The 26,116-nt window shown below is 47.9% G+C and overlaps 2 protein-coding genes across 3 annotated transcripts in view; both read left to right on the top strand.

Moving 5' to 3' along the window:
- The window catches only part of BACE2 (beta-secretase 2), an 88,762-nt gene extending 82,300 nt beyond the window's left edge, over positions 1 to 6,462 (top strand). Inside the window, exon 9 of the mRNA XM_081074545.1 lies at positions 230 to 6,462. Coding sequence (XP_080930671.1) covers positions 230 to 483 — 254 coding nt within the window. The 3' untranslated portion in view covers positions 484 to 6,462. The remainder of the gene's footprint in view (positions 1 to 229) is intronic.
- An 11,032-nt stretch (positions 6,463 to 17,494) lies between these two features.
- The window catches only part of FAM3B (FAM3 metabolism regulating signaling molecule B), a 30,523-nt gene continuing 21,901 nt past the window's right edge, over positions 17,495 to 26,116 (top strand). Inside the window, exons 1-3 of one of the 2 annotated variants that reach the window (XM_081074561.1) lie at positions 17,495 to 17,607; positions 21,042 to 21,185; positions 25,925 to 26,048. In XM_081074561.1, coding sequence (XP_080930687.1) covers positions 17,589 to 17,607; positions 21,042 to 21,185; positions 25,925 to 26,048 — 287 coding nt within the window. In that variant the 5' untranslated portion in view covers positions 17,495 to 17,588. The remainder of the gene's footprint in view (positions 17,608 to 21,041; positions 21,186 to 25,924; positions 26,049 to 26,116) is intronic. The other variant, XM_081074560.1, reaches the window with a different exon arrangement.

The following is a 26,116-nucleotide window of genomic DNA, read 5'->3' on the forward strand; positions in this document are numbered from 1 at the left end:
TGTGCCCTTCTATAACGTGCTCTCCACCACATAGATTAGACACCTGCATCCTTGAAATATGCTGTCATTCCATTGGCAAGCTGCCCCCGAGACTCCCTCAGATGCCTGCGCCATTGCAACGTGGTGCCGATGGGCTGCTTTGATGAAGCATGGGATTGGCTCTTGGGCCACAGGTTAGAGGTGGACTGCTCATGTCATAGCTGTGGATTTTCCCCTTCTGTCTCCTCAGAAATTGCAGGTGCTCCGGTGTCTGAAATTTCTGGGCCTTTCTCAACAGACGACATAGCCAGCAACTGTGTCCCCACCCTGCCTTTGAATGAGCCCATTTTGTGGATCGTCTCCTATACGCTAATGAGCGTGTGTGGCGTCATCCTTGTTGTCTTAATCATCCTGCTGCTCCTTCCGTTCCGGTGTCGGCATCTCCCTCGAGACCCTGAGGTGGTCAGTGATGAGTCCTCTCTTGTCCGGCATCGCTGGAAGTAACAAGCAAAGCCAGCACTTGATCAATCTTGAACTCAGCTACTAAGACAATTAAATTTCAAGTGCAGCAGGCAGGGGTTAAAGGCAAGGTTCCTTCCTGTGTCCACTAGTCTTAAGTGTCTGTCCTGCTCTCAGATGCCTTCCGCATTCACTGTATTTTGATTCTTGATTTTAAAGCTTCCTTCTTCGTCCCTACTTCCAACAAAATGACAATAAAAAACACCTCCTTCTAAACCAAAACAGTGAATTGGGCTTCAGGCGTATGTGACTGGTATACGAAACTGTCTAGATGTGCCACCAAATAAAAAAGCAAGATGTGGCTAATTCTCCTCCTTCCCGTCTCTGGAGAAATGAGTACATATAGTTTATAACTCCTTGTAGCTAATGGGAACCTTTGTGCATTAATTGCATTTAAGGGTATTTTGTACCAGGCTTCAACCCAGATCCGAGCGGTACAAGAAGGCTCGCAATATCATGGCAAGAGAAGCAGCCTGGGGCTTGGTGATATAACCTTCCTACCCTTCTCAGTTGGAAACAGAGCAGCAGGCCCCTTTTCTGGGTCTCTCTGTGGCCTGGATTGGAGAAAACTCCACTCAGAGGAGACCATCACCCAAAGGTCCTCACCAGCCTCTTCTGAAGATGGAAGACTTTCTGCCCATCATGGTGGAGTGGGAAGGAAGCCTATTCTTTTGTACTCGATCCTTCTGTAGTAGTGTCGGTATAAAAGTGAAACAACTACCTCTGTTGAGACTCTGCCCAGGGTCCTGTACCTGGGTGGGGGTACAAGCAGCCTGGGTCCAGCCGTTGCCCTCACCTAGAAGGATCTTCATTCCAACAGGCCAGACAGAACAGGCGCTGAACCGCACACGAGAAGTTCTGTCGCCACGCTGATCATTACCGTATATGCTTACTCTTACTTAAAATTTTAAAAAAACAAAGTGCTTCAATGAGAAAAACAAATTCCATTTCAGTAGCTTAGTTGTTTCTTTTTCCAAGTCTTCCCCGAAGGTAGGTTGATTGTTACCTTTTTGGGAAATAGGGAAATGGTTAAATGCTTGGGAAAGAAGATACAAGACCTACAGAGTATTCAGCGGAACTTATAGTTATTCCCATGCCTTGAAATCATGTGTTTCCATTTGCACAACCCCCTAGAGTCAAGCAGGCCCATGTGAATCAGCTTAAACAAATATGATTTGTTGAGAGGTTGACCCACATGTTTCTTCCCTTTGGCGTGTCCAATCTTTGGTGCCGACGTGGGTTTGCAGTGGTATCCTTATTTGGGGAAATCGCCTCTTGCTATAATCTGAGGCCTTTGCCAGAGAAAATCAGAAACCTGTAAGTCGATGTAATCAGCCTTATATGACCTGACATAATTAGGAGAAGGGTTCAAAGCCAGTAACCCTTCTCTCTTGTTTGTGTGCCAAGTTCAATGTTCACTTTGCTTTGCTATTGCAATGAGTTGGATATATAATAAAATTCCACTGGAAGGGCTAACTGTGGAGTATCTCCTCCGGCTGGAGTGTTATTTGTGTTCAAAATAGTCTGCATCTGGATGTTTCAGCCATCTGCTCCGCTCACTGGATCCCAGGGTCACCTCCATATTGAGGAATATACGACCATGCCAAAGAGATATGGGGTCACTTATATGTGTCAAGGTATCCTAAAAAACTCTCCAGCTCTCACAGGTACTTGTGGAGAAGAACATAAATCTTAAGTGTTCAAAATACAGTTCAAGCAGCCCCTCTGGGGATGGGATGGTAGGAGAAATCTTGTTATCAGATACTCATTATCACATCTGGTCTCAGCTAATTGAGAGGTGATCATTTTAAATGAATTTCAGAGTTAGAAATCTCTGGAAGTCTCATTCTCTTCTTGTCCTAGTGGCTATTTCATTGGTTCCTACCAATTGGTTCCACTTTTGTGGGCACAGAAGTGAAGGCAACACCCAGAGAAAGTGCCTTTCCCCTTGCTGTGAAAAACCTAAACCCGCGGAATAAAAAGAAGGAACTGCAGTTATGACCTGGTTGGTTTTGCTCCTTGTTTCTTCGTGCAGGCTTCTTCTGTTCCATTTTCCCATGTTACGTTTCTAAGCTCGGAACATTTCTATCACAGCCTCTTAGCAGGCACCTTTCCCAGAATCCATAATAGCAAGTTAGATTTCAAGCTAGGGTGTTTGAATGAAGTTTGCTATAATTCTCTGTATTTCCTATCAAATCTCTCTACCTTTTCATCTCTGCTGTCATTGGACGTGACATTTTAATGGAAATACTGAAATTACAAAAGCATAACTTAGCAACAAGAATGAAATAGGCAATTGAATGTGGGATATTTTCCTGGCATGCTTTGCTGCTGAAAATTGGACCTTGTGTCAAAACCCTGTTAGCGACACCCACCTCCTCGAGCTATGTAAATTGAGACTTAGCTGGGAAAACCTTCCAGGAGGCTTGCTTTGAGCAGGAAAGGAAGTAGCAACCATTTGAGGGTGTCAACATTTTTACCCAGTAACACACTGTGGAACATGTTGGAAGATGGTTCTTTCCTGGAAAAAAATGCAACTTAGCATTATGTTGTCAAAACCTTGTCAACTCTCTAATGGGAAATGGATACTTCTCCACAAACAATGTATTTTTTAAATAGGGCGATGCTTTATATTCCTGATGAATATATTATTCGGAAGCTTGAAATGAAATCCTGTCTTCAGTAACTGAAACTCTGAAAAAATAGCAAGAAATGAGCTAGGGAGTGAGTTCATCTTTTTCCTCAGGAATGTAAAAGTCTCACAAATGATTGGCACTTTAAAGGTCTTCTGGCCTTTACACACACCATCTCCTTTTTCTTCCGACCCTAAAATGAGTACCTAGTGTTAAACAGATTCCTTGCATTTGACAGCAGAGATCCAACTCGGAAGGATTTTACCTGATTCATCATGAAACGCAGAGGTTTTCGTCAGAGAGAGATGGGGGGGATTATTAGCAGTTCAAAATGATAAAAGGCAGCATTCACTCCGCAGAGCTTGGGGTCATAGATTTTGCAAAACGTTTGTTGTTTGGGGATTGCATTATCTCATTTAAGAGGCGAGAAAGGAGTATTTCATTGTTTAATAGGTTCCCCAAGAGAGTGAAAATTTTTTAATTTCCTCTCACTGGGCCCCCACGTGGTAGAGCTGCCAGACATGGTTTGGTTCTAAATTCTGGCCTCGTGCCACGCGATGTCATTGGGAATAAATCACTGCCCAACAGCCTGCTCCATCGACAGCAATAATCCAGTTTCACAGACTTTGTCCTTATTAGTGGAAACCAAATAATTGGGTGAAATCCCAGTGTGTTTTCTCTTGCACAAACTTACTAGACTTGACTTCAGAACTGTTCACAGGGAAAAACCTGCCGCTAAGATTTTTTTTCTTTTTTAGGAAAAACAACTAAACACCATAAAATGTAAAAATTAGGGGGTTTTCCGAAAGCAACACTAGGTATTTAGTGCCAAGAAAACTGCACACACCAGAAGTTATTGTGTACATTGCTGGTGGGTTTTAAGAATTTTGGACTTGAATGTATGGCCACTTACCAATTAAACAACAAACAGGAAAAATACATTTTGAAAGCAGGGAAGGAAAATAAATTATCAAAAACATGTAACAAAATAAGCAGAATTCACTCTTTTGGGAAAGTAGCTTTCATTCTAGGAATCCTCATATTTCTTTTACCCTTGAGGTTGCTGAATCAGTGGGGGGTATGATTTATTTCACACAGCCACAAACCCAGAACTTCAGGAATATTCAAGCTGGAGTCACATGCCTGATGTCAGCACAGACAAAGGGAGAGAAGGTAGCACGGACACCTTCACTGGCCCAGGATGAAGATTGCTTCATTCAAGGAACAGAATATAGAGGATGGTTGGGACTTGGAAAATTCTAGAATCTGGGGAGGAAGGCGAGGTAAGAAATCATATCCCTTTGCCAGCAAATTACCACAAAAGTGTGGACAAGCTAAGAACACCCCAGGATGGCATAGGCAACCCATTTCACCCTGAGTTTTTTGCACAGCCTGCTTTTTAGGAGTTTTCCAAAGGAGCCTCAGGATTTATAATGTGTTGCAGAGACATGCTCTGCAGTGCTATCTAGAATACCTCTGTTCTACCAAAAATGAGAGATGCCTGAACTCTAGAGACGCCTAAACTCAGCGGCAGGTCAGGGCTGTGTACTGGGAAGTTCATAGGGCAGGAGGAAGAGGCTGGAGCCAAAGGGGCCTTGGCCACGTCCCCTTGGGGTTTGAGCATCTGAGAAGGGCTCCCGGCAGCAGCTGCCCCAACAGTCATAATAAAAGTCGGAGCAACTCGGAAGCAGCCATTTCCATCGCAGCCTGCTGATGCAGAGCCCCACAGCTTCGTACCACACTCCCTCTGGTGACACCTGCCACAGACACTTCCAGAAAGAAGAGCTGAAGGGGGACCAGGCCCCCTCGTGTCACTGCTGTCAGCCTCGGAGCCCCTGGGCAGCAGTGTGGCCCTTGGGCCACTACCTCCCTGCAGGTCCATGCCATCCTGGAACTCACCTGGTGTGATTCAGTCAGTGCCACTCAGTAGGTCCCCAGGTGAGTCTAGTGAACACAAAGATCGTGTCCAGCCTTGGGCAAGCACCCTGGTGAGACTCATCCTGGGCCAGTGAAGACAGCCTGATGCGGCGGTCAGCCATATTTGTGGAACGTGAACATGAGAGCAGTCCGGCCTCCTAGGAACATCAGCGTCTGCAAAACCTGTAGTCCCCTTAGTTACTGGGCTTAAACACGAGGGTCATGACACACACTTCAAGCAACACAGTGTTTTCTCACCTGCCCCCAAGTTTTCTCTGCGTTTCTTACAACAGATGTTACATGCAGATGTCCAGTGTTTCTAAACTGCATTGTGCTGTGTGACTGAACAACACACCTTCTCTTAACATGTGCCCAGTCACGCAGGCTCAGCCAAGAGGCACATAAAGGTTCCTGCTAAACTCAGATCCAGCCCATGGCAAGAGTGACCCCAGGGCACCTGATCTCAGGCGTCCGAGGGCCCTGTGTGTCCCATATAAAGTCTCCAGGTGCTTCTTGGCCCATCACTGCCAAAGCAACGATTCCAGGTATGTCCAGTGAGCACCTCAGGATACAGGAAGGGTATGGTGGTAAGATATCTGCCCGGCCCCTAGATGTCTGCTGGACCAAGTTTGCCTGTACCTATGGGGCAGTGCTGGAAGTGGATGGTTCCCTTTACAGATGGAAAACTATTTGTATAAGAGCAACTGGGTGAAGTCTAAATTGTCGGTTCTACACAGCTGTACCCCACACTGATCAATCTGAGTAGAATATTTTGCCAATAAAGATGTATAATTATGTAATTCCAAATTATAGAGTTATAAAATAGATTTCACGGAAGTTGAGCCCAGCTGTCATCTTAATGGCATCACTAAAAGGAGACTTGAAACCTCCAGCACCTTTGAAACAGCCTTTTTCAGTAGCGATGTTTGTCCACAGCATTTTCTTCATTTCAGTTGGAATAGAAGTATTTTTATTCATGATGCAAACACAGCTCAGACCATCGCGAGAAGGCCAGTGTCTCCAACAGACAGGCCTTATTCTTTTCTCTATTAAATGCTGTATGTGCAGGTTGTTGAAAGTCCTGATTTCACTAAGGTTTCAGCTTCATTTTATCTGTTGGAGTGAAATTTCACATGAACTTCTCATTATTTGAAGTTAATGCTTCTGGATGAAAGTTAAGAGAACATGAAAAGGTTATCTTTTTGAGATAAAGGAAAAAAATGATCACAGTTAATTCAGGATCTATTATTCTATAATGAAAACCACCACAAGTAAACTCCCTTAACTCCAGCTTCTCATACAATTTTGTGTTCTTTGTTGCTAGCGGTACCAACTTAGAACTTTCTCCCTTTCCTAGTTGTAGATGTAACGTTCTCATCAGTGAGGTTGTTAATTGTATTTAGTGTTGGAATTAGTACCGATGAGAGGAAAGAGAATAAAACATATCATGTAATAAAGATGAATGTTTGCAATTGAAAATGATGTACCACCTCCTACTTCCGTTAATTTGTACCACTAAATATATTTAAAGTTTTAAATCCCTATGTTCAGGCATTGAAAGCAGACGCTCCTTTTTTTTCTTAAAAAGGAGGACTTTGCTCCTGGACTCGTGGTGTTTCTGTGCTGGCTGAAGAGCTGCAGACCTCTCCCTGAAACAAACACTAGATGTCATGCTTCGCATTGATGTGTGTATTCCAGATTAATAGCCTCTAATACACAACTCTTAAGTGTAACTTGTATTTTTGAAAAGGCTTCAGATCATTTTATATTTCCCTTTTGGGACATTCTTCTATTTTGAGGACACCGCGTTGATTTAAATTAAAGTTGTGACGAGACCAAGGGTCGGAGTAAAGAAGTGTTTGCTCCATCTTGGAAATGACGACACAGCCACGTCCAAAGTACTGTGCCCTTCAGAACTGGAGTTTTCTAAGATCATCTTATTTTTATACTTGTGTGTTATTTTTATACTTGTATGTTCCACCAATTTAAGAATATATGGTAAAGGAAATGAAAGAGTTTGGTTTGAATAAAGAACACTTCCAACTTGTTGGGTTTGGAAATTTCTTTATTACTTAGTTCAAGTCACACTTCTGAAGTTACAGTTAATGACGCGTCATGGTCCTCCTTCCTCCACTACTTTATGTAGGTTCCTGGAAAGGATGAAGGGTCAAATTGAATGCAGGGAGGGTCCCAGCTCAATTATCAAGACGTAAAATATACTGAAAATGGGAGGGAAATAAAGTATGCTAGAATGTGAGACCCATCCTGGGAGTGGAGACAGCGCCAGTAGCAAAGATACCCAGTGAGCACATGGAGGGGGTCATAAGGATGAGACAGGGTACTCAGCCTGGCGACTGAATGTGGTCGATGGGGAACACCTGCGCAGCCCCCTCCCACAGCCACACTGCAAGGAAACTGTTCTCCAAATTCTACAGACAAGGAACCAGCTCCTAGGCACATGCCCAGGAAAACACAGCCAGAACAGTGTTGGCCCTGGAAATGGACCCAGCTCTGCCCGCCTGCAAAAGCAAACCTTTCTGTGCACCACACTGTCTCACCTGCTGCGGTACTGACTCACTTCTGCCAGAAGCACAAGGGCTGGCTGAATGGGTCGGTCTCTAGAGAGGAGTGTGCACCAAGTGAAGCAGAAATCCTTAATGGAGATGGACATGAGCCATGATCTACTAGCTGCTGTACCAATCCTTAAAAAGTACGCTTCTTTCCATGACTGGACACTTTTTGTTTGACCGTACCCAGACAAGAAAAAAAAAGGGGGGGGGGTGGATTTCAAACCATTAGGAGATGAAGCAACAGTTACTGGAGAAACAGAATAGAGTATTTGCTTCCTAAAAACGAAGGGGTTTGAGTTTCACTTTTGTTTTCTATGCAGGTTTATCCTATTTTCCCATCCATACACTGGGGGGCATTGCACATGTGATTTTGCGTGCTCGTCACTAGGCGGTGCTGTTGTAAAACTTTGTGGCGTGAAATTGGTGCTTTTACTTTTTAATTATTTTTTTTCCATTCTGTGTGGCTTTCATAGGCAGCTTTTATCAAGTGTGTCAAGTATGTCATTAAACTACATACCAGCAACTATCCAAAGATGTCCACTCCATTCATCTCTAAAATACAGTCTGCAAAATATGCTGGCCAGACGTCTAGCAAATCTTGGAGGTAATCCCCCAACGTGCATCTCCAGCACTGGCCTGTCTACCTGTCTGTCCCACAAGGAAGGAAACTGAGTCACACAGCGGTGCCGTAAAGTCTCCAGGTTCTTCCTGTCAGTGCAGAATCCAGATTCAAAACGCCAGCATGTCTGATGACAAGACCCACTATGCTATTGTCTTTATAAGGTTAAAAATTGGAATTGAAAAGAAAATTATTTTTAAAAATTAAAAATGGTGTTTGCTAAAATCAAAATGCTGTGAGGGTAAATACTGAAGAAAACATTTGTAACAAATACAAGGACGGAGTTAACATTTACTGAACAACAAATTCTGGCCATGCAAGTTAGATATATTCTGACGTTTGATCAAAACAGCCCTATCAGATACACGTTACTAAAAGTGTTTCTTTAACCTTGGGGTGGAAGTCAGGACACAAAAAGGACAGATCCAGAGAAATCTGTCAAGGGGCAGGGGAAAGGAAGGTCTCCCTCTACAGGATGACATTCCATAGGCAGAGGTCTTAAGTGGTCACCGGGGTAAAAATAAACAAAACCAAAAAGGCCCACTGTCCTTTGCATATAAATCGCATTCAGATAAGCCAGCTGAATAAAAGCACGTCTTTTATTTTCTGTATTCTGATGCTTTGACATCTGGGACCCTGCTGACCCTGGAGGAACTGGATTCCGGGGGTAGCAAGTTCCTAGAGAGAGCAAGCAACTCACCTGGGGGAGCCTTTCTAATGCAAATCAGCCGATCCTGAGCCCACCCCCAACCACCTGCTTTATCCACCTGCTCTGTCACCCCAGTCAGGTACCAGACAATTAAGGACAGCCCCTGGGCCCCAGAGTCTGCTGCAATTATTCAGCCTAGCCAATCTTAAGCCTCTTGCCCTGCCTCACCCATGCCTACCTGCAGAAACCACACTAAAGGCTCTTGTTCTCCCCTCCACCTCCTCTCCTGCCCCTACCCCCGCTGCTTCCCTGTGTAGCCCTGCAGAGATCTGAGAGTATGGCAGACTTCTTCACAACCATCATTTCTGCTTCTGTGTGTCTCACCAATCCCAGCTCCCCTTAAAACAGCAACAAAGTGGAACCTGAAAGCCCAGTAAAAAAACATGCAAACGCCATATGCAAAAGCGGACAAAAGCGGGGATACAAACAGTGGGGTCAAGAAACATGACAAGTGCTCGGGTCTTAGGAATAACGCATGCAAAATTTTAAGGAGTTAAAAATCCAATGAACAAAGATTGCAATGACAGCTGCCTAAGCAGTAGCAACCTTCTGTGCTGATGGAAAATGTACATTGGAACAACCATTCCAGAGAGCCCTAAAATACCCAAGTCATCTGAATCAATCCGTCTTTTAGAAATCTGTCCTAAAGAAACAGAAATGTGGACACACCCGGAACTACTGTAGAGCTAGTAAAGCAATTTGCTGGATGTTACATCAATATTGCTTCCTCTTTTAAAGAGAAATATATTAATATGAATATGAGTATAGAATTTAAGAGTCTAACGTGTATATGGAATTCACTCCAAGAAGTAGGAATCATGGACTAAGGGGATGATTTAGGGATTTCTAAATGAATTTTTATTTAAGTAATACATTTACATTATTAAAAATTCAAATGACGTCAAGAGGCTTGTCACACAAGCAGCAGTCACCTGCCTCACCTGTACACACCTGTAGCTCCTACCGTTCAGAGGCAGCCCCCATATGTCCCTTTTTCTAGATAACATATCCACACTGTGTTTGCTACATGAGGCTTGATCCTATTGATGAATTGCCAACTAGAGGCCATTTCTGGTCTCTTCTGATCCCATGTGCGTACCTGCTTTTGCACTGGTGCCCACTGTTTTAGTTAACTGTCACCTAATGTGATTTTAATATATATAGGAGGACAATCCCCCTCCCAGGACAAAATCATGTCATTTCTGTCACACTGTTATGTTTCATGTTCACATTTGTGTAGTTTATTTTTTTCTTTCACCGTGTGACCTGTTTGCTTTACTTGTTTTTTTTTTTGTAGAGTTCTTCTACCCAAGAGAGCTTGTGCTTTTTGTATAGTGGTTATTCGTGTAATTATAGCCTTATACAATGGCAGAGAGAGCCCTTCAGTCTTACTCTTTATGCAACACTATGAGCTCCCCTCTGTGAGAAATGACCGACAAGCATCTCGTCCCCTCTCGTCCCCTCCTCTGCCACCCCCTGATTTTAGTCAGTCTTAATATTCATCTTTGTACTGTGCTCTATGCGTTCACTTCTCTTGCTGGATTTGCAGCTTTATTTTATTTCTTTTGGCTCTCAGCCGTCGTAGATGAGAATCAATGATTTATTTCACCTTTGAACTTGCTTCCTACTTCCCTTGGTCAGTATTGTGAGTTGTATAGTTTCTACCATTTAAAATATATTTTAGTAATTTAAAGATCAAGAAATGATTATATTGTAGTAAAAGAAAAAATAATATAAAGTGTCTAGGCCATGAGACCAACCATTTTAAATGCGCACCAACACCCACATACACACACCCACACATACAGAAAGAGAGACCGAAGTCTGGAAAGTAGTACACCGAGAAGTTAAAAGAAGTTCTGTCTAACAGAAGTACAGGTGATTTAAGTATTCTTTTTAAAATTCTGTATTTCCTAAGTACATAGTATTTTTATCATCAGAAAATACCATTAAAAAATAAATTGAGAAACTTTGCCCATTATTTTCTTTCTGTTCCTCATACTTCATCCTGTTCTGTTTTCATTTCTGTCCTAATGGATGGCACCCCCCACACCCACAGCCTGGGCAGGAAACCTGAGTCATTCTTATCTCCTGCCTCTCCTCAGTTCCCCACACTGAACTGCTCACTGATTCTCCTGGGACTACCGCCTACACATCTCAAATCTCTGCACCCTCACTAAGGTTGTTCTCATGATCTGTTTTCTAGATTCCTGAGTTAGTTTTCTTATTGGTCTCCTAGCGCTCTGCCTCCCTGACCTTGAATCCACCTTCTCTATGAGGCTGTACCACTCCCAGCCTAAACACTTGCATGGCTCCCTGCAGCCGCAGGACGAAAATCTAAATTCGCGTGCTCAAGGCCAGCCCCCGTATGACCCAAATCTGCCTCACTCACAACAGGTGGGCCACACTCCAGTCTCTCAGGACCCTGCATTCTGGCACCATACCTGGTGTCAGGAACAACCATCAAATGATGTAAAAACTGGCACACAACAGCCTCCAAGCCACCAAACAAATGCCAGTCATGCCAGCTGCTTGGGGCAGCTGAATCAGTGCTGCCGAGAGTAACAGGTGCTCGACAGATGAGGCTTGAGTGCATGAGCGAGGAGGAAGCTGGCTCAGCCCAGCACAGGTTCCAGGCAGAAATGGTCCTGAGCCACGGCGGAAGAGTGATGACGTCCCAGCTTACGAGTACGGACCAGCTGGACCCCAGACTCCTGCGTGGCCACCATCCAATATCCAATTAGTGTCTTGACTGAATAGTGTCAGGGCCAGGGAATGCTGATATGTTACCTCTGTGCTTGTGTTCTCCCTACATTCACTTTTTCTTTGGATCTTTCATTAGATGGCTGGAGCAGACAGCGTCCCTGTGTTATAGGAAACAGAGGGTCTGTCAGGCCTGTGCCCTACTGGATGCTTTTCCTGTAATGATAACCAAACCCACACTCAGCAGGGGATGAGACTGGTCACCTGACTTTCAGTAATAGGATTTGTTAAATCCCTGCTAATTTGGGGGGGCATCTGCTTATTGGTAAGATTGTTTTCTGTGTATCACGCATTTTGTGAACTGTACTGCATTTCCTTGGCCCCTTTTTAACTTAGGGTTTTAAGTTTTCTCTGCCTTCAGGGCGGTTGATGCTTTAATTGGTCAGCTAAACTCTGCCTACATGAGGAAGAAACATTCGAGCAGACAGACATTCACACCCATGGCCCAGAGTGCCAAACACTGAAAGCAGAGCCCTCTTCTCTGCCCACAGTCTCTGAATCAATGTCTTGTTTATGGATTGCATTTCATTCACTGGAAACACGGGGACCACTGCAATAGAGGGAAAAGAAGAAAGAACACTGACCTGGATAAGTGTCATTCTGGGAGAGCTACATCTCAGTCTTGCTGGCCTCACTCACTCTGGAGGGGATGGGACTAGAGCAATTGTTTTCAAACTTCTCTCTCTTGGTCTCACCCACCTGCCCACGTGCTGTCTGCCCATATTGGCCCCGGATTCTCTCTTGCCCCCGAGACTTTTTAGATTCTATTTGCACAGAATTCTCTAGGTCAGGGCTTCTCCAGGTTTAATGCACATATAAATCACCACCAGGATCTTGCTCAAATGCACATTCTGATTCTATAAGTCTGGGGCAGGGACTTTCTGACAAGCCCCCAGTGATGCTGTTGGTCCACGGGACCCCATTAAGTAGCAAGGTCTAGATTATACCCTCTCCTCTAACCCCACCTTCAGTAAACACCCTACCTGGTTACTGCCTCTCATCCTTCAGACCCCAGCCCCGCCTCACCTCCCCCTGGAAGCCCTCCAGGTCCTCCTGAGATGGGATGAAAACCAAGCACTCCCCAAATGATGTTGATTGGCTTGGCCTGTATCCCAGCCTGACCGTCACCACCCGTTGGGAAGCAGGCAGTGGGTGTGGTCATCATTGTTCCACCAGAATCCTACACTGTGCTTTACTTGGGGACAATGAGACTACAGTTGTCCCTCAGTATCCACAGGGGATTGGTTCCAGGACTCCCCTCAGGTACGAAAATCCACAGGTGCTCAAGTCCCCTCTGTAAAACGGCGAAGTATTTGCATATAACCTACACCCATCCTCCCATATACTCTAAACCATCTCTAGATTACTTATAATACGCAGTACAATGTAAATTCTATGTAAATAGTTGTTACACTGTATCGTTTAGGAACAAGATATTGATTCAGAAAAAAATTTCTGGAATTTGTTTTTTCAAATATATTTGATCTGCAGTTGGTTGAATCTGGTACCTGCAGAAACAGGGCCCCGATTATAACTCTTTTCTGGATCAGTGAATGCATGGTTGCTTGTCTGTATTACTCTACGCTTTTTACAATCTCATGAAAACATTTTTAAATCTCCAGAATTAACCATACTAGGTGTGAGCATTGAGATCCACTTCTGTACTGTGTACTTGGCAAGAGTGTGTTGGTTTCATTCTGGGAGAGCTGCTGTGATTGTGCCCACGAGTCCACCTCTGCCTCCCAGCCTTTTAGTGTAATAAAAATGTTTTTATTTAAACATTTGCTGTATTTCGTGATCATACCTCATATTTGGAGATGGGGGCCTTTGAGAGGTAACTAGGGTTAGATAAGGTCATGAGGGTGGAACCCTTGTGATAGGATTCGTGTCCTTATAAGAGGAGAAGGACATACCAGAGTTCTCTCTGGCTCACAGAGAGGTCACGTGAGCACACGTGGGAGGACAGCTGTCTGCAAACCAGTGAGAGACTTCACCAAGAACCTAATCTGCAGGCACGTTGATCTTGGACTTGTAGCCTCCAGAACTGGAGAAATAAACGTCTATTCTTTGAGCCACTGGTCTGTGGGATTTGTTACAGAAGGCCTAATTGCCTCATACAACTACATTGGAAATAAAAACTGCTTGAGGGAGTTGAACTAAGTGAAGCCGTGGCATTTTAGTAGCCATTCATTCAACACATTTAATTCCTGAATGCCCCACGCTGTGCGGGGAATTGGGGCTATAAAGAAAGAAGCCCAGTCTCTGCCTTCCAGGAACCCCCAGGCCAGCAGGTACGACTGCCATGCAAAGAAGTCATTAACCTCACTTTACAACACATGCATGAAAGTATCTGGGGGACAGGGGGGGAACTGATCAGAACTAACTCAGGAAGCATTTTCACAGAAACAATTTAATATGGGAAATAATTCTAAGGGACTTCAACCGAGGCTCCTCAAACCTTATTTTTTCGTTTATTTTTTAAATGACACACTATTGTAACAGGGCTGAGGATCGCAGTGAGAGGGCCGAGCCCTGCCTTGAAGAAAGCCACAGGAGATGCGTGCAGGTGGATAGCCAGAGCACCAAATGGGGCTTGCTGGCCCAGAGAGCCACGTGCTACCCAAAGTGGGCCATTTCCAACGGCCCACCCTTTTGATTGTCCTTCTCGCCTGGGCAGCTTCCCAGGGAGTGGCGTTTGGTTGAGCAGTTTCAGCAACCATACCCCCAGGACAGCCGAAGGCAGCCTAGGGGAGCGGGGCGGGGCCGCCAAGGCCGCCGTGGACAACTTGTGCCCCTCCTGGGGTCTACCAGCAGGAAAAGCGGTGATGGACAGACCCAAGAGGACCAGGGTGGGGACAGGGTGGACCCCACTACACATGGGGGCGGGGGCAGGAAAGGCGCTGACGGCTCCAACCACCACACCTGGGCTCTGCGATGATGCTTCACCTGGCTCCGCCGGCGCCCAGGCCGCAGGGACTCCACATGCCGCCCACCGGCCGCGGGGGGGCAGTATAGACCCGCCCCCGGCGCTCGGGCCTCCGCCGGGATGGCGCGCGGAGACGGCAGGCTTCCTCTGGGTAAGAGCCGCCGGGCGGAGGTCAGTTGGGACGCCAGGCCGAGATTCTGCAGGCCGGAGGGGACCGGCCTGGGGGTCGTGGCGATGAACCTGAGGGTCGCGGGCGCCGCTGGGTGTCAGGGGACCGAGCAGCTCACGTCCACGTGACGGTCAGACGCTCCCAGGCCCCCAGTCCTCAGTGGGCCTCACACCAGAGCCTCCATCTGCACCTGTTCCCCCAACGGAGCGAACACCAGGCCCTGCCTAACCCAGGAGAGCCTGGCTGGCCTCCACCTGTGCCCCACCTGGGGGACCAAAGCCTAGACACGGCGCCCCCAGGCAGAAAGTTCCAGAAGCTGCCTCGGAGAAGCGGGGAGCGCTTCGGGATCAAATGCCTGGCGAGCCTTGTGCTTCTCCCTGGAGGTTTCACAAAAAAGTTCCCTGCCAGCAGGCGGGGGACCTCCGGAAAGGAGTGGCAGCAGGTAGGGGGACCCGTTAGGTGCTGTAAAGGTCAACCAGTCAAGGGCAGAGGCTGTGGAGTACCGTGCTCCACATGGTTTAGTTCATGGTTTAGAGACAGGTACGAGTGGAGGATGGGGGTTGGGGGGGTCCCCAGGTGATTTTCATGTTAGTGAGGTGATTTAAGTGCGTGGAATTTGGTGACCTCGGCCGCACTTTGTTCCTTTCAAATGTGCATCTTTAGTTCTCCAAGGACTCGCAAAGGAAATGTGTTCAAATGATGCGTTTCAAGCTTGAGCCCACTCATCTTGAGGAGACCTCCTGGAACCATGCCCCCACCCCTGCAGGCAGGGTAGATATCTGGAGGCTAAGAGGGCTGCCATCTTTTCAAGTACTTTATATAATAGGAAGACAAAAAAGAGAATGTGGTTGGTGCAGTTCCATGGGAGGGGGTCTAGGCAGAATGCCCTTGGCTTGATGAGTGACAGTTAGGGGTACAGTAAAGGATAAGGGCCGTCCCACCCAGCTTGGAACTGCAAACACTGCGACTCAGTCCAACTTGTGAATCAGAGTTTCAGAAATACTTTCCATTTCTTCCATTTAGCATTTTTGGACTGTTACATACATATGCAATTGAGATGTTTTGTTTTCTATCCTGAAGGATTTACCTTTAAGACACATCTTTTCTCCTTGGAATATTCTAGGACAGGTATCATATAGTACTGAAGTCCTAGCCACAACAACCAGGCAAGACAAAGAAACAAAAGGCACCCAAATTGGAAAGGAAGAAGTAAAACTGTCACTATTTGCAGATGACATGATATTATACATAGAAAACTCTAAGGAATCCTCCAAAAAATGAATAGAATTAATAAATGGATTCCATCAAGTAGGACACAAAATTAAAATACAGAAATCTGTCGTGTTTCTATACACTAATAATGAAAAATTAGAAGGAGAAATTAAGAAAACAATCTAGTTTACAGTTGCATCAAAAAGGGTAAAATACCTAGGAATAAATTTAACTAAAGAGGTGAAAAACCTGTACTCTGAAAACTATAAGACATTAAAGAAAGAAATTGAAGAGGACACAAAGAAATGGAAGGATATACCACACTCATGGGTTGGAAGGATTAATATCATTAAAGTGTCCATATTACCCAAAGCAAGCTACAGATTCAATAATACCAATGGCATTTTTCACAGAAATAGAACAAATGATCCTAAAACTTATATGGACTCACAAATGACCACAAATAGCCAAAGCAATCTTGAGAAACAAAGAACAAAGTTAGAGGTTATCATGCTCCCTGATTTCAAATGGTACTGCAAAGCTACAATAGTCAAAACAGCGTGGTACTGGCACAAAAACAGACACGTAGATCAATGGGACACAATAGAGAGCCCAGAAGTAGATCCTTGCTTATATAGGCAATTAATCTACAACAAAGGAGGCAAGAATATACAATGGAGAAACGGCAGTCTCTTCAACAATTGGTGTTGAAAAAACTGGATAGATCCATGCCCTCCAAAAATGAAACTGGGCCGCTCCCTTACACCATTTACAGAAATAAGGTCAAAATACATTAAAGACTGAAAAGACCTAAAACCATAAAACCAGACTTAAAAAAGACCTGAAAACTCCTAGAAGAAAACAAGTAGCGAACTATTCGACATTAACCTTAATCGTGTCTTTTTGGAACTGTCCCCTTGAGCAAGGAAAACAAAAACAAAAATAAATGGGAGGTCATCAAACTAAAAAGCTTCTGCACAGAAGGAAAGGAGCAACAGGAAGAAAAGACAACCTACTGAATATGTAAGGGATTGGAGCATGTGCTGGGCTGTGACAGAGCAGTGGGGTAGCCAGATTGGCCTTATGGTGATGGCCCAAGGCCACGGGGGACTTGGACCCTGCTGAGACAGGGCTTTGGAGTTTAAAAGGCTCAAGTCGTGCTTATCTTTGCAGCCATTTCCCTTGTGAGACATTAAATTGGGGGCTTGGGGTCTCCATCCGTTAAAGGACACTGTATCCCCCCTTCACAACAAACCCAGCTCATTCTCTGTGGCCCCCCGTCGCCGGGCAGAGAGAGCAGGCCGCGGGACCGGGGACGCCGAGCTCCCGGAGGCCGCCCAGCGCACCTGCCCTAGGGCTGGAGCACCGGCCTCCAGGCACCGCCCCTGCCCGCCGCCCGCACCTCCGGGCCCACACCTGCCCGACCGGGTGCCCGCCCTCTGCCAGCCCCCCCCCCCCGCCGGTCTGCCCCAGGGCGCGTCGCCCGGCCCCGCGCAGAGTGGGGAGGAGGCTCCCCGGGTCGCCCGGGCCCTGCCGCCAGCGGCCAGGAGGACGGGACGCAGCACCCGGAAGATGCGGCCCGGGGCTGCCTGTGAGTGCGACCCCCACCGCGGGAGGGGGAGGGGCTGGGCGGGGAAGGAGTGGCCCCCTCGCCCTTGGCCAGAGGGCGGAGCTGGCGCTGGAGCCGGTCGTCCCCGAGACCGGGACCAGGAAAGCGGGAAACCAGCCCAGCAGAGGCCAGGCGGTGGGGGTCCGGAGCGGGTTCCCCCTACAGCGTTTCCTCGGGCTCCCTCTGCGCGTCCCCATCGGCCCAGTCGGGGTGCATGGCGGGGGCGACGGGGACCAGGGAGTGGGACAGGTACCTGCGAAGTAGGTACTGGGTGAGCACAGGCCCCAGGGAGCTGGAAGGGCAGGTGACGGCGGGGTCGCCAGCAGGGGGCGGCCGGCTGCAGGTTACATGCACCTGGGGCCCCACCTGGGGCTCCACCTGGGGCTCTTCTGGGTCGTGAGGGGTCGGCCACTGCTCCGTCCAGCTGATCAACCCAGGAAACTATGAAAAGGGAGGCGCAGTGGCACAGCCCTTGTTAGGTCGCTGGGGACATGGGTGGCTGGGGACTAATTACCACGGAGTGCCCCATGGTCACTGAATCTTTTTATAAGGCTGTTATTATTTTTTCCATTTATCTCATTACTTGAGATCGGAGAATGTTTGGGGGGCAAACTAGGAAAGAGGGAAGAAAAGACCAGTTATTTCATCAGTGATTTACTCTTTCAAGTCCTGTCTTCCTGACTGTAGCCTCTGCCCTGTCTTTCCAGTGCGTCTGGGGTTCCCGTGTTGACCACCCCACCTCTGTCACGCTCTCTCTTCCTGGTGGATTTTGCTGTTTTCTTTCTAGAACTGAGGACCCTGGATTCCTTTTTTGCAAGGCAGCAAATCCTGTACAAAACCAGAAAGTTCTCTTGGCCTCCTAAAGGTCATTTCCCTGTCTCTGGATGGCAGATCGTTAGCCATGAGGTTTTTGTGACACTAAGATTTCCAACACTAGCTTCTGGTTGTGTGGTCACACTCCCGAAAGTTCAAAACACCACCGTTCCTGCTCCATCCACCAAAGGGCAGGAAAGCCAAATTTTAAGATTTTTGATTTATTGTGTGAAACCAAAAATGGTTTCCTACAAAACCATTTATTTATGAAGTGGTTTTGGTAATTCATGTGAATTATAGGATAAATGGGTGGAGCTATATATCTCTTTTGGGGGAAGAAAACAACGCCCTTGGGACTTCCATGATAGCTCTCTGAGGAATTGTTTTCATTATCTCCATATGACATACTTACAGTACCATTTTGCTGGTTACTTCGAGGAAAATGCGGGATACTGTCGGGTTGCCTTGCCATCCACAACTTTGCCACACACACGCGCACACACACACGCCCAGCCTCACCATTCATTCATGAGCAGTGAGGGCCTCTCACTTACAGCTTTGCCCTAACACCAGGAGTGAGTTTATCTAGGTGTGTGTGGTTGTGAGCGATGTCACGCTCAGGAACTCAGAGCCATGTCACCTTCAATTTTATGAGCTAACAAAGGTCGGGCAAAGTTGCTGGAAGCAACCTTTCAGTGGCGACTTTGGTCAGATCTGTCCCAGGTAGACCTGGGAGGACGTTCAGATTGACTGGATGGAAAAGTTAAGCTGCAACCACCCTCACCTGGGGCACCCAGTCACCCTGATTTTTCAAACTTAGGGCAGCAGCACGTCAGCTTTTAAAGGTGGCTTACCTTGCAAACTTGCTGTGGTGTGCAGGTGTGGCACTTGCCAGCTGTTCTGCCACAAAGTCTCAGTTGACAGGACAGCGACACCAGTGGTCACCAAGGCCCACAGAGCCTGGAGTCACAAAGCAGCTGAGCCCCAAGTCCTGCTGAGTCCCCCAGTCCTCCTGGCCCCTCAAGGACAAGAGGTGCATCTGTGACTACTTCCAGGACGAGGGCATTTTGTTTGTGTTGGCCAGTCTGCCAGTGACCAAGCTTCCTCGTTCCACCTTATCCGGTCCCTACGGGTGGGGACAAATCCCACCAGTAGGAGTGTGTTGGGCTCAGAAGTGCCCTCTTGAGGGGCCCTGGACTGAGACCCCAGGACCTCCTGGCCTGTAGCCTGGGGTACTGTAAGAAGATTTGAGGAATGATTTCTTCTCCAGCGTCAGTGTCCAAGGCCAGCCTGAGTCCCCTGAGAATCTGCAGGTGGGAGAGGAACAGGACACACGCACACACACACACGTGTATGCACATGCAAACACGCACATATACACACATGCACACTTAGCAAGGGACTCAAGGAGGAAGTCCAGTGCCTTCTGGCCTGTGCTCTGAGTGGCAACACGTGAGAGGACATGTCTGTGAGCTGCTGAAGGCTTATTACCTTACGAGCAAAGTCCAGGTCCTGGTTACAGAAATCACAGAAGGTTCCTGGACTCGATGCACTTCCTCCCCAAGCCCTGAGTCCCTGGGCTCCCAGCTTTCCCAAGACGAGTTCCCCCTGCTGCCCATTGTCTGAGCAGCTGCCTGCGTCCCCCACCCCTCTGCAATCACCCCTAGAGACTGAGCTCCTGATGCGGACGTCCAAGCCACAGACAGGTTGGGCCCCAGCTCACCACGCACCGCCTGCCTGCCCTGTCCCTCTCCTCTGGGCTCTTAGGCCTGCCTCCTACTGGCATCTGCGGTGCTTCCGTGACTTTTAGGCAGGGGCTGCAGCCGTCCCTGCATGTGGCAGTTTGGGTAATCCTGATCCATGAGCTATTTAGGAGGTAAAATCAGAAAGACCAGGCAGCCGATTGCCTGCGAAGGGATAGGGAGCTATCCCCTGGGCCTCCGGAGATCTAGGAGTGGGTAATGCCTTTTCCTTAGGAATTGAGAGGAGGACATTGAAGCCAGCCAGCCAACCAGAAAGATGATCTCCAGGCTCTTCCTGCTGTGGGGAACCTTGAGGCTTGTCTCTGATGATAATGACGGGTTTGGGGGCTTCTTCCAGTGTTACAGGGACCCTTCGAAGGCTCACAGAGCACTGGTTGATGCAGCAATAAACAAAGCAGACGAAGCCCCCACCCTCTGGAGGTCTTGGGCAATGTCAGAGCAGAGTCAGGTGGTTGCAAAGGGAGTGAGTGAGCCAGTTGTGGCTTTTAGGCCCACGTGGGGCATATTGGTTCACACGGGCGCTTGGTGAATCATGGACGTTGGCATTTGAGGAACCTCAAGACCCAAACCAGCAGCAAACAGAAAAACGTTCACGTCTTGTTTGTGTTATCTGCTACTGTCCCCCTCCCGTACCTGGCCTGAGCAAACCCAGCCATGTCACGGCGGTTCACCGAGGCGGCTCTGGGCCTTACCTGTCCCCCACCTCCCCGGAATAATTCCTCTTCAGAGCACCTGCTGCCATTGGTGCACGCATGTGGGTGGGGGCGTGGGCAAGAATCCAGCGGGGCTGCCGAAGGCGCCTGGCCTGGTCATCCACCTTCCCGTCCGGTCTATCCCCAGGCACCCTGAAAGTACTCTTCTTCATATTGGCGTCCATGTGTGCCTGGTACTCCGGGTACCTGCTGGCAGAGCTCATTCCAGACGTTCCCCTGTCCAGTGCTGCCGACAGCATCTGGAGCATTGGTGGCAGGCTCGTCCTCACAGGTCAGTATCGTGGGTCATGGTAGACTAAGGCCTCTGCAGCTCGGTTTGGGTGCGAAGTGGGTCCTGGCCTCAGTGCTGCCCGAATGGCCGTTTTACGTTGATGGTGGTTGGGTGGGGGTTGGAGGAAATGGCTGGTCCTTTCGTGCCTGCGCGATACCAAGATAGCTATCCCTGCCCATCCCGTGGGACATCCCAAGGCAAACCAGGATGCTAGGAAAACAAAGAAACTTTACGTGCAGGACATGTTAAATAACAATATGCATTTGGAATCCAACTCTAATTGGGAATGAAGTGAAAAGACAAAGTAGCCAGTAAAAATTACGTTGTTAAACATAATTTTACAGAGGACTACTGAAGTAGTCCTCTGTACCCTTTTTCAGAATCTCATTGTGAATAGATGTGTATTTGTAATACAGAAATAATTTATACAAAATTAATTTATACAAAGAACTGGGTAATGATAAAAACGTTTTTGTAAAAGCCTTTCCTTTTCAGTTTGAGTTGCCTTTTATGGCCAAAAAGAGACAGAGAGAGAACTTTTCTAGGAACTGACCATAACTGGGGTATTTGTATTTTAATAAGATTGTCACAGTGAATTTGCTTGGAACCAGAGAGACATATTGCATACAGACTGACAGGGGGGCCCAGCGCTATCCGTGGGATTCCCCTCGTGTGGAGGGCAGGGACACACCTTCAAAGGTCTTCCTCTCATTTTTTTTCCATTTTCACACAAAATGGGAAGCCTGTCCTGGATGTGACCGGCTCCAGGAGCTGCCTCCGACACCAGGTGTATTAGGAGGGCTCATCAGGATGGTTTCTGATCCCCCCATCACGGGCCAGAAAGCACATCACCCTCTCCCTGTGACAATAGCACCTCAAGTTTGGGAAACCAAAGGTGTTGGGAGAGGTGTGGCCATGGCCGACTGTGGCTTGGAACCCCCACTTGGAGGGCCACGTGACTGCTTAGGGATCTGGTGGGCTCAGAGGCTGGGGGTTGGACCTCTAGTCAGTGCTCCCATGGCTAAGAGAGTACCAAGGGGACTGCACTGTCCACAGGGACACACTGGCCTTGCAACAAGGCTTATTTCCTGCTGTTCTCAGCAGTGACCGGAGAGGGGCCCCCAGGATTGCCCTGACCATAAGCACAGGTGCCCTGTCTAGGTGCTATGAGCAGATGGAGACGAAGGATGAGTATTGGGTATTGAGAGAAATGAGCCGAGGAAACTGACACACAGAGCACCGAACCCCCATGGCCAACGCCACCAGCTGAGACCGCCTGAGCTCAGGGCCCTCACGGCTAGTCAGCTGTGCCCGTAGGCCGCCTTCTCTTCATTCTCTATCCACGTGGGTTCTTTCCACTTTGTTATCTACTCTTTGTAAATGAGCTGCCTCCCAACATGGGCAGCCCATGGGAGCCCTTGGATCCCGGCTTTGGATTTCCTGAAGCGAACCCTCATCCCGCAGTCTGTGCTCCCTCTTCTGCTCCCTTCCCCCCAGGCAGTTCTCCATTTGGAATCTGCTGCCCCTGCCCAGGGAACCTGTCATGGGAGGCTTGGTGGTGCGAGTGCCCTTTGAGCTCATTCCTTAGGGAAGAGCCGGTTGCTGCCAGAGCCCGAGAAAGAAGGGCAAGGAGTGGATGCCTGCAGTTCAGCCTCAAATCGGCCTTTGTAAAATTTTAATAAATCTGAAATAACTTTACCTAGAAACCATTCACTACACTACTATTTTTACAGTGAAAATGTATTTTCAGTCAAAGCTGTTATTTGATGTTGGCAGACACAGCCGTTAGCTAAATCATAAAAATACTAATTATTTTATAAATCTCCCCAGGATTTTTGCAAAGAGCTTTCTTCTTATTACCCTCCCCTCCCCCATTACTCAGAGGCTTAATTTCTAACCAGTTTAAGTTCTCTCCACTGTACAAGTTGCTTTCTCACTGACCAGACTATGGGGTCTGCACGGGAGGCAGCCAGCGCAGGTGAAAGGTTGGGATGTATGCAGGTGGGGTCCTTATACCCAACCGCGCTGTCGCTCCTCACGGCTCAGCTGAAAGGGCCGCAGGCTGGAGGCTGTGCTGTGGCTCTGATGCCTCCTTTGGCCTGTGGGAATCTTTCTCGGGCTCATTGCGATTCCATCAGACACTGGTTACCTGCTCCTGGGTTTTCAGCTGGCTTTAAAACAAAGCAGAATTCCTCCATTCCTCCTTCGGTGCCCCTCGCTGCGCCAGGTACTGAGCTGCTGCTATTCTGTGTGCAAACTACCATATCCAGCGGCCCGGGGGACTCGGTGTCCTTGTGGCCTTGTCGTGTTAGAACCTTTGGGGCAATGCCTGTCGGACCACGCCACCCACGAGCGTGAGGACTGGGGTCCTCGTCCTGATCTAGGCAGGGGCCAGTGTGGCTGAGCAGTCCTGCAACCCCGTGAGGACAGTCAAGGGGCCTGGAAACACCATCCTTCTCCTCCGACAGCAGAGAGCCTGTTCAGTGCCTCTCGGCCACTGTGGCCAAAATAACAGGGTCCCCATGAAAGTGAGCAAGTCTGTGCCCTTGTTAAGAGGGAAAGGTCACCTATGGGAAGGGCCAGGCAGGTGACAGGTCAGAGGATGGTGGGCGCCACGCTGAGAGCGCTCTCTCTGGAAAGGGTACACTGGCTAAGCTGGGTGTCTGCAAAGTCAGAAGCAGGGCACACCCACTTTTCAACAGCGCATTATACACTTTCAAATATTATGCTCAATGTGTCTTTAGGGAAGTTACCTCTAAATTGAAAATAATGAGTATTATTGTTAAATTGAAAAGAAAACTAAAACACTGTAATGTCCCAAACTGCAGAAACACTGGGAGATACTCTGTTTATGGCCCTTATTTGTGTTTCTAGTTGGATCCCCTGCTTTAAAGTTAGATCTCCGGAAATGGAGAAAAAAACATATTGAGTATATTACCTGAAAATTTAAGTAATGTAACCTACTGTCCAAGTGTGGTTAATCTATGTTTTCCAACTCTGCAGACGCCGTCTGCATGCGTCGAAAAGTCTGGGAGTATATGGAAAGGTAAAACAGTGACGGTTCCTTGGAGTGAAAATATGTAGGATTTTTTCCCCGCCTCTTTGCTTTTCTATTACTTCCACCTTTCTTCTGCAGAAATTAAATAAGGAAAGATAAAACTCCCACGGTACGTTCCCATTAAAAAAATAAATTAGCATCAATAGGAAGAAAAATGGGTAAAAGCAGACCCAAAAGAGCTGCAGTCCACGAGGTCTGACGAGGGCTTCGCAGGGGACGCAGGGATCAATTTATCTGACGTTTTCACTGAATAGGTGCAGATTTCTGCCCACCAAGGGGCCAGATATCCTTTCATTCATTTAACAAACGTTGGAGCAGCTGTGTGCACTGTCCCCACTCCCGCCCCGCCTTGGAGCTGGGGGTACAGTGGAAATAAACGGACCACATCCCTGCCCTCGTGGGGAATTTTTAAGAAGAAAATTGTAGGATATTAGAAAGTGATGAGTGCCGAGGAAAAGAAAGTCAAGCAGGGTGGACAGGGCCGTGTGGGTGACAGTGGAGGTGAGAAGGAAGGTGTGAAGGGGTGAGGAAGTGCGATGTTGTACTCTCCCAGGAACTCTGTTTTCTCCCCCTGGGCCCCAGGGCTGGTGCACACCTCTTCCCTGTGGTCACCGAAGCTCAGCCCCGTCCGGCTCTTCCGGTGGCAGCTGGGCCATCACAGCGCCCGCCTGCACGGATGCTTCCCGCAGGCCTTCTGAGCCCCTGCTCTTGCTCTCGTGATCCTGGCATCCTAACTCAAGTGCCCTTACCACTCAATGGGCTGTGCTGCAAAATGTGGTCTTCGGTGCTCAATCGGAAAAGCACAGTCATCCATAAGACAGAGCCACGTCCCTACTCAAACAGGAGGAGTGACAGCACTTACTGATTTTTTTTTTTCTGGAGACTTGGGGGTTTCAATTTGAACCAAGCACAGCACAGTGTGTTCTGTGGGCGACGGATGGTCACCCCGCCCCTGTGATGTGAGCACCTGGTAGCGGCAGCAGAGCAGCACCCAGCACTGGGAGATTCCCTGGGTGGCGGGGCCAGTGTCCAGGGTCAGCTGGACTCACAGGCAAGTGCTCAATCCACCCCAATGGCTGACCCCTCTGAAATAGGGGTGCTGGGCACGTCCACTGCAGAGCCTGCCAGCACTGATGTCACAGCAGCCCAGGCAGAAAAGCTCAGTGCCTCAGGCTCAAGGAAAGGGACAGGGTCGGCCATCGCCAGAGAGGTCAGGTGAGTGTGTGCGTGTGTGTGTTTCAGTGTATGTAAATGCAGAAGCTGGACAGGTGCTCTGAAGATGGCCGTGTCTTTCTTCACTTCCACTCGTAGGCCCAAGTAATCTTTCTTCAATTGTAATAACAAAACACGCGTTGCATGCCAAGAATGTGAGTTACATGGCTAGCGATGGGCAGTAATTCCTGACTCTTTCAAACTTGTTATGCCCACTAACCATCCCCTCCTTTTGCACATTTGTTACTTTAAGACAAAAGCAGATTGAATTAACTTAGTATTTTTGTTTGAATGTCTGGCTCTCCTAATGAAAATTGGTGATCCCTTCTGTACTCCTGTTTATCCCCCACAACCATCAGGACGTGCGGGTGTGAAGTTCTCGGGCAGAACTGCTGCGTTCGTGGTCAAGCAGTGGGCTTGACCATGGACCCTTGCATGACGCAAACTCTTACATCCTTGTTCATTTCAGCCCCAACCCCCAAAAGGCAAAAGTGTGACCACTGGACCTCGTGCCCCCCAAACACCTATGCCTACCGGTTGCTCAGCGGGGGTGGCAGGAACAAGTATGCCAAAATCTGCTTTGAAGACCAGCTGTAAGTACCAGTGTGAACAAGGAAATGGCGGCCCCCCTTGATTCCTTCCCTTCTCTGAGGCTAGCCAG

The sequence above is a fragment of the Rhinolophus hipposideros genome (genome assembly GCF_964194185.1).
Source record: "Rhinolophus hipposideros genome assembly, chromosome: 2".
In the NCBI taxonomy this organism is placed as follows: Eukaryota; Metazoa; Chordata; class Mammalia; order Chiroptera; family Rhinolophidae; genus Rhinolophus; species Rhinolophus hipposideros.